Below are 12,140 nucleotides of genomic sequence, written 5' to 3' on the forward strand. Positions count from 1 at the left end.
CCCGCCCTCAGTACCCGGCTTCCCTTGGGGTTCGGTACGAGGACCTCCTACACCCAGTAGCTCCCCCCAACTGTCAGTACAAGAGTCCAGCCAGGTCTCCATGCCCGACTACCCCCGGCTATCTGCACCAAGATCTGCCCCGCTCTTGGACTCTTCCCGAGAATGGGTACAAGGGTCTGCCCCGACCTCGGTTCTCAGCCCCCACCCCGAGAGGTCGGTACGAGGATCTATCCCACTTTCGGACTCCTCCCGAGTGTCAACACAAGAGTCCACCCAGCTCTCAGAGCTAGGTTACCCCCGAACATCGGTGGAAGAATCGGCTCCGCCCCCGGGGTCCCCGGGAGTACCAGTACCAGGGTCCGCTCCGCCCTCAGCACCGGGCTCCGCCCGGGTATCGGTGGAGGAATCGGCTCCGCCCTCGGGCTCCCCCCGAGAGTCGGTAGAAAAGTCCGCTCCGCCCTTGGCCGGCCCCACTCCTCTACCCACGACCCGGGAGAGCCTTGACCAGAGCATGGAGAGTCAGGAGAAGGCGAATAGAGCGGGACGCATGTTCGACGTAGTCGTGATAGGAGGTGGCATCTCAGGTCAGTGTGGACCGTAGCGCTAGCCTGAGCGACCCTGGCCGGCCTGGGGTGAGGGACTTGCAGCCGCAAGGTGGCGTTTGGTGGGGGTCTCCCTTGTGCATGCGAGAGTGCAACAGTGGCCGGGCCCCGGATTCTGCGAGGAGGGGGGTGGGGTTGAGCCGGGTTTGCTGGTGGTGTGAACTGGGGGAGGCAGGCACAATAATTTTACTACTACTATGAAATACTAACATTTAATTAGCTCTTGCCGTGCAGTTATATTTAGCAGTTTACGTGGATTTTCTCAATCCTCAGCTGTCCTGTAAGGTGGGTACTTTATTCGTCCCTATTTTACAAAACCTAGAAACGGAGGTAACTCTGCAGATGTCAAATCACCTAACCGGGGAAGTGGCGATGATTGTCTCCCATTTAAGACCCTCACTCCTAATTCCTGAGGTAGCTGCTTTGCCTTACTGATTTCACGCCCTTTGCCCTAAACAGAACATCAGTATACGGATTTTGGTAGTATTGAGTGTTATTTCAGTCCTGCTCTTCTCAAAGCGCTTTTCCTTAGAAAATTTGGTAACTGGAGAGGAAGGAGGAAGAATCTTTTAGGAAAAGGTTTTTTTTTTTAAAAAAAGAAAAAAAGGTGGGGGTGGGGGGAGAGAGGTGGGCTCTTAGTTTTAACCTACTCCAGCCGTTTCTTTTAGAACTTGCAGAAAGTGTAGGGCATTTATTATCCAAAGGGAATCTTCTTGTGAAGCAGGGGCTGAGGGCAGATGAGGGAATGTCCTGTTTGTGTCTTTCCCCACTGCCTGAATCTTGCCCTGTGATGAGACAGCTGGCAAGCCTGGGTTCCTCTGGTCCTGGCTTGGGTTTGTAGCTGACCAGCTGAGTGATGCATAAGGCTTTCCCATATCTTCCTGGAAACCTCATCATGATTGATATATTAAATTTGTCACTTATGTTGTCATAATTGGTAAAATGTCTGAAATTTAGGAATTGTGTTTCAGCTCTAGCTAGAGTCCCACACTAGTCTGTCCACAACCTGGGAGAATGTTAATCATTTCTGAAATATACCTGCAGGATCTAATTTAGAAAGAGGGAAAAATAAGGTGGGAGGGAGTAAGTAGAGTGCCCCAAAGTAGCCATTTTTATGTATAATCCTTTTGAGGAGACTCTTTTGGGTGAAGATAGGTTTTGACTTGGCCTGTTTCGGATAACAGTCTTAATCACCAGAGAAGAGATTGGTATGAGCTGTTGCTTTGACAACTCCAGCCAGTGCCAATAAAAACATGCATGTATGTTGGAGCATCAGGAAAGCAGATCCTGGTGGAGAGTACGAAAAAGAAGTACTTCTCTTGTTTCCCTTCATTCATGTATTAGCTTATTTATTCATTCAACAAACACTTGTTGACTGCCTGCAATGAAGTGGACTGGTGTTTCTAAAAGCCTAGTTCTCGTATGCGAGCCTCCTAGAAGCAATGTGATTGTTCATCACTGGAAAATAAATATGATGATAATGTGTTGTGTAAATTGATTAGGAGTTCTGTCTCTATTCCCATCTCTATACCATTCATACTTCACAATTCAGGGTTCTTTCTGGGATTTTATTCTTGTCTTTTTCTTGTTCTGTGTTCCAGTATTCCTTAAGGAGCATTTTGTCGGTTACTTTTTCTCTGCCTGATGACTGGCTCTCTCTCCCTTTCCACACTTCACTCCAAGTAGTTGGTCGTGAGCAGAATTGGATTTACCATGTAGCTGATCGTGCTAATGCTCTATGGCCTTACAACTGCAGGTCCCTTCTGGTTCTCATTCTAAATAAATAACCAGTTTCATGCTGAATCTTGTATTTTCTTTTTGCATTCTTTTCTTTTTTTTCTTGAAGAGGGCACCCAAATTATATAAGCTTCAGCCTCCTCAAAACCTGGATCTTTCTGTGGTCACTATTAATTATTAATTTGTTCATTTCCACTTGGGGGAAGAAGAGAGCATTTCTTGCACAGTAGTTCACACTCCTATTCCAGAACCCAACTTCCACTTCATCAGTGACAGTGGAACAGGCACTGGGATTCCTTTAATATCATCTCTTATCAGTCAGATTTGATTTTAACACCCAAACTGACCAGAAACATTGCTTCCTGGCTGTGGTGTCTTGCCAGATGGTTCACAACTAAAATGAAAGTAGATGCAAGTCTGGCTTAGGATAAGCCCTGCGCACAGACTGGGTGTTTCACGAGCAGGTGAGAGGCATTACTTCTCAAGGGTTCTTGAGCTCAGAAACACCTCATCTTTGTGTGTGCTTAGCAGTATCCCATGAATTCCTTAATAGTCCCCATACCAGTTTTAAATGCTTTTGGATATTTCTTCTGTCAGAACTGGCACATTTTAATATGTTATCCACACACTTATAATATATGGCCAATACTTTGCATATGCAGTGTTATTCCTATTATATAACAAAATAGCTCCCAGAAGCGTACAAATCCTCAATTCCTCAAAAGCAGTCCATATGAACAGAATTATCTTTCATTTCTTCATAACTATCTCTGCACAAAGAATAGCAGCATCTTAATGTATCTCCCTTTTGTCATTAAAAATCATGTAACAGCACGTCTTACAGCCACAAAATCCCTTTTTCCTCCCACTCACCAATTAAGTAATTTTATGTACTCTATTAGTAATTGAGAAGGGAAGCCCCCACCCCGCACTCATTTGTAAGTAGTATAATGGTAACTTCAACATGCTCTGGCCCTTATCCATCATCTATCACCAAGTCCTTTTTGAAACTTCTTTCATGCCTTCTGTGACACTATTGGATCCTGAATTTTTATCCCACACTGTTTGCTCCTTTTCTGTTCCTTTCATTGTGCCTATATTCTTGCGAACTTCTACTTTTGAAACGGCCTCGAGGTTCAGCTATTCATCACTTTGGGGCTCTTATGCACTCCCTCTCTTTTTCATTCTAGGGCCTCACCTTTCCCTTTATCTATAGGAAGCTCTTAAGTTTCTAGTTTGAATCCTTTACTTTCTCCCAACTCCTGTCCCATAGCTTATCTGCTCTTGGGTATTTCACACTTGATTGTCTTATTCTTACTTCATATTCAACATGTTCAAAAGCCTCCTTGCCCTCCAACCTAGCTTCTCTTCCTCACTTCCTTGACTCTGTTCTTGGTACCACCATCCTTTCCATCATTTTTGACACATCCTTCTGTTTTATCTCTTACACCGAGTCAACAGATCCTTCTAACTCCTCCTTCGGGCTGTTTCCTCTCTTGTGTCTCCTCCATCCCCCGGACAGAACCTTAACCCCTTCAACTCACCAGGTTATGACCATCTTCCCGGTGGCCACACTTTGGGCTCTCCCTTCATGTCCATCCCAGACTTGATTTTTTTTAAACACTTCTTTCATCACCTTGTTCTGCTCAGGATGTTCAGTAGTATATTGCCAGCCTTTCAAGCCCCACCCACCCCTCCACATATCTAGTCCCACCTTGTTTGACCAGTAGCATTTCCCACCATCCCTAACATAGCTTTAGTCACACTGCTCTCTTGTCTCCAGTGCTACACCATGTTCATTTTGTCCCTCCATTCCTTCCCTGTTTTTGTTTTTTTCCTAACACGGAAGTGCTTCTCTCTGAACATTTACATCCTATCCGTTCTTCAATACCCAATTAACGCTCTTTTCCTTGATTGTTCTGGTTCTCTGGATTTTTCTCTCCTCTTATGGAGCTTGTAATCTATATCTGACCATTTGAACTTATTTTATGTTCCCTTTCCTGATGTTATTTTAAATATAGCAGTTGAGTCACTGACTTTACATGCTACTTCTTACTCATAAGCTGACACAGATACAACAAGTGACAGAAACCCAGTGGTATAAGATTTTAAAATCTGCTCCTAACTGAGAATTTCTGAATTAGCTCTCTTTAGGGAGAGAGAATAAAAGGAAAGAGGGGTGGAAAACGCCCACCTCTGGGGGACAGTGCATACTGCAGAGTCTTTGGGCCAAAGGAGTTTTTAAAAGGCAGTGTAGTCCAATCACGTAAGATTTTAATCCTCTCAACGGCATCTCCTTAGTAATTATCTGGCTGTAACTTTGAACACATCTAGGGAAAGGGAATTCTGTACCCCTCAAAGCAGCTCATTATGGGTAGGGGTGGCCCTGGGGCCTGGACTCGTTCAAGCATTTTGGGAGCCTCTACCGTATGCCAGGCAGTAGCTAGATCATGGGGCAAGAGGTATATAATGAGGGGTAAGAAGTGTCCTTGCCCACAAGGTGCCCCATCCTCTTGCAAGAAGTAATCAAGTGAGAAAATAATTGACATGCATAGAATGAGAGAAATATTAATATTATGAATCTGAAGAAAATGCCAGGACCTTGAGAGATAAGTATGATTTTAACAGGTAGAGATAAGAGGATGGAAAAAAGACACACCAAACAAGAGAGTATGGGTGAGCACAGATATGGAGTCAGGAGGCCCTAAGCCATACATGAGTAGTGTTTAACTTAAACCCATGACAAGAGTTCTACTGGAGGAAAACAGTTGCCTACTGTGCCTCTAGCGATGTGATCCTGGTAGTTGCTGAGATTACCCCAGTGTGCCACCTCTGCCCCACATTTAGCCAGGGCACAGTGAAAACGCTTTCATCATAACACCGGATAGCCCTGGGTGATTAGAATTTTTCCATGTTTTTTTGAAATTAAATTCCAAGTGTCTTGGGAGAGAGCTTTTTCCAAATAGTGACTAAGCAATAGAACCTCCCTATATTTGTATCCACGAGCTGAGCTCCACTAAAAGAACTGAGAGCATAGCCGCCCGGAACACTGTGCTGTGTAAGAGCAGCTGGGATGGAATCTTTCTCATCATCGGAGACAGAAAAGCCATTTCGCAAGAAGATTGACTAATGTTCTGAATCCTGCCAGCGAGTCCACAACATACCCCAGTTTCCCTTTTTGCTGAAATACATCACCCTGAAGAATCATTTCTGCTAGGAGTGATTTAGGCATTTTAACTCAGAACTTGGCAATACATACCGTACAGTTTTGTAGTGATTAAGGAAAGATTACATTAAAAAATATGCCACTTAGTTTCAGTGCCTTGGTTATTTAGGTACTCTGAGGTTCACTGCCAGCTAAGCATGAATTTTCTGCCTTTCAGAACACTTCTTGGCCCTAATTTTGTTTTCTCAAAAATAAGCGAGGGGGGCTTCCCTGGTGGCGCAGTGGTTGAGAGTCTGCCTGCCGATGCAGGGGACACGGGTTCGTGCCCTGGTCTGGGAGGATCCCACATGCCGTGGAGCGGCCGGGCCCATGAGCCATGGCCGCTGAGTCTGTGCGTCCGGAGCCTGTGCTCTGCAACGGGAGAGGCCACAACAGTGAGAGGCCCGCGTACCGCAAAAAAAAAAAAAAAAATAAGCGAGGATTCTTTTACTTTATTAACTTTTAATGTTGAAGAAAGAATACAAGAATTACATTTATTTGGGTTCTGATTCTTTGATATCTTCATAGTTGAATGAGCTTTGGGGTTTATCTGACATTTAATGGGCAGTTTTAGCATTTGGCCAATACTAATTGATATGAATCTATACATAATACTCAGCTAATGTGAAAAATATATTTAACAATAAATCTAGGGACTTCTCTGGCAGTCCAGCAGTTAAGACTCCATGCTTCCACTGCAGGGGGCATGGGTTCTATCCCTGGTCAGGGAACTAAGATCCCGCAGGCCACGTGGTGCAGCCCAAAAAGGTAAACAAAACAAAACCCAATAGATCTAAGTATAGTATAATTGTATAAATATAGTATAACTATAGTATAATTGGATCATAGAGACCAATAATTAAGAAAAGGAAATGTGGGAGTCTGTTATTGGCAAATATTGGGTCATACGATCTTTGTACAGGTGTGACATACACATATTTTACATATGATAAATCTTGCCAGTATTTGGTTGCAGGTATACCCAGAAAGACTGAGGTAATATTGTAGTTTCATGTCACATACAGGGGTTTGCAGGAGTGTAGACATCCAATGAGCACTGGTTTGAAGACTACATTTGCATGTATGAGATAGATTTCATAGTGACAGTTACTTTTCATTTTAAATTTGAGTGATTAGAACTGCACAAAATGAATCAAAAGACGTCAGTTACATTTTTAAATGTTGTAAGTGTTTGAGACAAGTTGATTGTTAGGACTGCTTTCTCCTTTTATTTGAAAAATGTTTTACAGCTTTACCAGCAATTTGTGTTCTCCTTTGGATAATCTGTTCTTTATTATGTTGTCATCTAGTCTTATGAATTAAGGCAGCTTCAAATCTTTGAACCACAGTTCTGTCAGCTGTAAAATTAGAGGTTGGATTAAGTTATGTATGATATATCTTCCAGTATCTTTTTCAGTATAGTTGGCTTCCTAAAGGTCTATGTCTTCAGCTTTCTCTTTTGGACCCTCTCCCCAACACTTTTTCCTTCCATGTTGCATTCTGGAAATGGTTTTCATCATCCATCATACTGACATCCTACACTAACTTAAATCAGGATCTGGGTCTGCCTTACAGGTGCTCATTCACACCTTTTCCATGGCTCCTCTGAGCCTTAGTTTAAAAGCCCTTTTCTAATTGTTGCCAGGCCAAAGGAAAGAAATCCCACTTTACAGCAATATTCAGTTGATTTATTAGGTAGGACTGTCAATAAGAACATAAAAACCAGGTGATAAGCTTTGAGAGTTGAGTTAATTACATATTCACCATGTTCAAGGGTCACAGAATTGCAGCCTATAATAGCTCAAAGGGACCAAAACGGAGGCTCAGGAGGGTCAAATGAATTACCAAATGCCACAGTATTCTTAGTGGCATAACTTGGCCTTGGAATATACCCCACCTCACTTAGGCTTGCTTTATAGGCTCATTCACAGAACTGCAGTAAACTTTTATTATTGTTTTACTTTGAGACTTGATGCTCTAAAAACTAGTGGCTGTTGTTTCACAGTAATTCATATTTTAGACTATATTACATCACATGTTACTGCTTCATGAACTTTTTTTTTTTTTTGACCGCCCGGCTTGCAGAACCTTAGTTCCCCGACTAGGGATCGAACCTGTGACCCTGCAGTGGAAGCACGGAGTCCTAACCACTGGACCACCAGGAAATTCCCCTGCTTCATGAACATTTAAATTTAAAAATATTAGGCACCCTATTAGGATGGATGACTTTTATATGAAGAATTTATTTCCTTTTTGAAAAGTCCATTCCTGGTGGTTTTATGACAATGTATCGCAATTATTTTAATAGTTTAGATCAGTGGTTCTTAACCTTTTGGAGCAAATGTCCCTTTGAATATCTGATGAAAACTATTGGACCTTTTCACCAAAAATAAAAGCATATTTTTATGCATAGACTTTTTTTCCCCTGCACCAGGCCAACATCTGATATTCTGGAAACCTCTTCATTGTCACTGTCCCTATAATATAAAGATTTGGGGCTGATACTGAGACTCACAGAGTGGTGAAAAATAAGAATTCAAAGGATTTATTAGGTCATTAGACAGTTACCAGTAATGAATATGTAAATAGACAATAATAAAAACAGTCAAGACATCTAGGCTGAAAAATAAGGCACCTCCATTTCCTACCTTAAGACCATGATAAATATAACAGTGAACCTGCCATGTTTTGAAAAGAAAGAATTTGGGGAGACAATATTGGTGAAGAAAATGGAAGGCTGTGGTGGTTGATGTGAGTTTTAAATAGTTTTCTAAGATTGGTGTTTACAGATTTTACGTATTGAATTGAAGCCATCGATATTAAATACACATTTCAATTTACTATGCATTTGTAATTACTTTATAAAGGACATTGGTCATTTAAGGCATCTGACAAAATTCAGACCCAAATGGAGGAGTTAAGTTCTCTTAATTTATGTTAGTCTATTTGTCTCTCCAGTGACCGTGTGAGGCATGGGACCCCTCTATGTAGCAGGGGTTACAACCATGAACCTGAAGTGCCCTTGGTGTTTGAGGTTGGTTCAGGGCTTCAGTGGTGGCACAAAAAGGGAGAAGGAAATGACAGACAGGAAAGGGTTTCATGGAGAAAATAATGCTTGACAGAAGTGCTGTGGATTTTGGATAAATTCTGAAATGTAACAAGGATGACCTTTCAGGTGACTTTTTTTTTTCAGATTAAATGAGTTAGCTGTGGGCTGTGGCTTGAGTGAAAGACCATTTTCTTGCATGTCTGCATGTATTCTTCATTCATTCATTTATTTATTCATTCAATAAATATTGATCGAGCACTCACTATGTGATATGAGCAAAATTTATGGGTTTTGCTTTTTTCCTTCTTTGGGAACATTGCTTCTAAAACTTTAGTATGAACTGTTGTTTGACTGTACATTTTATTTTCCTCGGAGTATTCAGTCCAAGAGTCCAAATGTGCAGTTATGTAAGAATTCTGTTGGTCAGAGATCACTTAACTGAATAATAGAAAATTAACTTAAAGTATTTAATATGTGATGTACACTGTACACATTCATAGGTGGTGATGAACGTCAAAGTTGAAGAAAAATACCACTTTAAGAAATAAACAGGAAGAACTAGGAGAGCCAGCAGAACATAAGCCATAGCTACACTAAAGCTTTGCTTCAACACTTAGCTTGTGCTCTGGGCGTTGTTCACTTGGGACTCTGCCCAGGTGAGTTTATTACTGTAAATATTTGACAGTATTTTAAGAGCCGAAACCAGCTTTCCCAAAGTGTATGTTTTGAGATGTAATTTTTTTTAAGGCAAAAGGTGGAGAAATGCTAAGTTAAACGAATCTCTTCACTGCAGGACTTATCAGAGCCTTTAATATGCCAGTGTGCACCATACACTTCCCAGAAGGAGAAACAGCATATGTCCCAACTTCCATGAACATTGATACTTTTCCCCAGAGCATCTTGAGGACTAGTATTCCATAAAACATTTTGGAAATTGCTTCCTAACCACAGTGCATCCTAGTGTGCAGCATCTGAGGATAGCAGTGTGGAGTGCCCTTGGTGTATTTTCAGTTTCAGTGCAAGAATGGGGCAAATAATGAATTAAGGAGTAATTGCATTCCCTAAGTCGTGTGAGATCCATTTATCTAAAGTGAAGATGAATGCTGAACAATAATCAAATAAATTAGGACTGTCTAGACAACAAGTCTGTTGAATTCAGGGCAAATTGAAGTTAATTGTTAGCTTTTATCTATCTATCATTTGAGACAGTTCTGTCTTTTTAGCTTATCAAAGGGATCAGAAGATTTGGCATTTTCAAAAGCAGGTAATTATTTGTCTGAAAGGAAGCACAAAATACAGATGGATATAGATATAGGTAGGTAGATAGATAGATGATAGATAATAAGAATGGCTGTATTGTATGTATGTATGTATCGGGGACAAGTTTGTGTGCACATTGATATTCTCCATTCTCTTTTGCTAAAAAAAGCGTAATACTGGTTCAAAGACCAGAAAATGTACTAGTAGTATTAAGAATCTGCGAATTTACTTGGGCATAAAGGTTTAAATGACCAGACACCCTGTCCTTGTCAGTCTTTCTTAGTTGCTTGAGATAAATATAATCTAAGTAGCATTAGAAACTTCGCCATTGCCCTCATCCAGGTGAGCATGGTTTTCTTTTCTTGGTATGTGGTTCCTCTGTTCATTGCAATGAGTGTTTGAGCACCTGCAACACGGTAGCCTCTATTCTAGGGATGCAAAGGTGTCTAACACATATAACACACTAGTTAAGAGGCAGATCTCTGGGCAAGAGGTCATGTTGCCTTGGACAAGGGCAAAAGGCCACAATGGTTTGGACAAGAGTGGCTAAGATTGCAGTGGTTGGAAGCAGCAGATGTATATAGAGTGCCAGGTGGTGATGTGTGCTAAGAAGAAAAATACAGCAGCTTGTGACAGATGATTATATCACTTGTCCGTATTGAAAGTGGGGTCACTGGACATTTTTCATGAGGAATATGCTACATTTCAAGGTTTGTTCTAATCATTTGTTGTAGAAGGAAAATCAGTAATTGAACTGGAAAGTGTAGCATGAGTCAAATGGACAAATTTCTCTTTTTTCGTAATGTGAGTGTACTTGAAGAAGTAAAGGAAAGAGCCCTTGGTGAGGTAGAGAAGGCAGGGGTACAGATTTATAGCCCAGGAAGCAAAGGACCATTTCCTCAAAGACTTTGTTGCTGATATTAATTCCTTCTCCAGGTGTGCTGTGTGGCTTAAATCGTTTCCTATCCCATTTCTGTGGGGATGTAACCATCTCAGGACATGGGAAGCACTGCAGAATCTGTGGAAACAGTTTCCATGGGCAGTGGCTTTAAGAAGCTGGAGCTTGGTTTGAGGTTGCCATGGCAACAGCACTGCTGGCTGGATACATCATCTCACCCAGGCTCTCTCCTGATCTAATAACCAGGATTAACAATTGCCTGAACTCTCATATGAGGTGTGCTTTTAGCAGACTTGGTGTTTTTTTTTTTTTAAGCCTCTCTAATAAATCCATTGACCTATTTTATGTTGGTTTCTCTAAAACCCAAATGGTTTAATAGAGAGAAACCAGAAGAGGAATTATATTGTTGGGGTTTTTAAAATAAATTTATTTATTTTATTTATTTATTTTTGGCTGCATTAGGTCTTCATTGCTGGGTGCGGGCTTTCCCTAGTTGCAGAGAGCGGGGGCTACTCTTCGTTGCGGTGCGCGGGCTTCTCATTGTGGTGGCTTCTCTTGTTGCGGAGCACAGGCTCTAGGCGCGGGCTTCAGTAGTTGTGGCTCACGGTATCTAGAGCGCAGGCTCAGTAGTTGTGGCGCACGGGATTAGTTGCTCCGTGGCACGTGGGATCTTCCCGGACCAGGGCTCGAACCCGTGTCCCCTGCACCGGCAAGCGGATTCTTAACCACTGCACCACCAGGGAAGCCCATATTGTTTTGTTTTGTTTTGTTTTGTTTTGTTTTTTTGCGGTACGCGGGCCTCTCACTGTTGTGGCCTCTCCCGCTGCAGAGCACAGGCTCCGGACGCGCAGGCGCAGCGGCCATGGCTCACGGGCCCAGCTGCTCCGCAGCATGCGGGATCTTCCCAGACCGGGGCACGAACCCGTGTCCCCTGCATCGGCAGGCGGACTCACAACCACTGCGCCACCAGGGAAGCCCATGTTTTAAACTCATTATCCCTATTTAAAATACTTAATTGCAAAGTGATTAAAGTTTCTCTTGTGCCATAATCTGCTATTTTCCCTTTTTCAGGTTTTTGCATTTTGAAAGTGATCAGATCCTTATGTACATAATAGGGCTTTAACAAACTCTGTGCCTTTAGCTTCTCCAGGCTCTCTGCTGTCACAGAAAACCACAGGACATTTGGGAGTTTGGGGTTCTTTTCCTCCTAATGGGCTCAGTTTGCCATGATTTGGGAGAGGAAGAGCTCTTGGTGCAGCGGCAGGGATATTTTGCCAGTGCCCGCTTAGACCTCTTCCTTCAAACACACCCATGGGAGATTCACAGGCTAGACACTAGGACACTTGAGAGTCTAGGACACCAATGAATCTCATACACTTGCCGATCTAA

General features: G+C 42.3%; 1 protein-coding gene across 1 annotated transcript in view; it reads left to right on the forward strand.

Annotated features, from left to right (window-relative positions):
• Positions 1-228: 228 nt before the first annotated feature.
• Positions 229-12,140, forward strand: part of MAOA (monoamine oxidase A) — a 75,841-nt gene continuing 63,929 nt past the window's right edge. The window contains exon 1 of the mRNA XM_079909892.1: positions 229-584. Coding sequence (XP_079766018.1) covers positions 512-584 — 73 coding nt within the window. The 5' untranslated portion in view covers positions 229-511. The remainder of the gene's footprint in view (positions 585-12,140) is intronic.

The sequence above is a fragment of the Stenella coeruleoalba genome (assembly GCF_951394435.1).
Source record: "Stenella coeruleoalba genome assembly, chromosome: X".
NCBI classification, from domain to species: domain Eukaryota; kingdom Metazoa; phylum Chordata; class Mammalia; order Artiodactyla; family Delphinidae; genus Stenella; species Stenella coeruleoalba.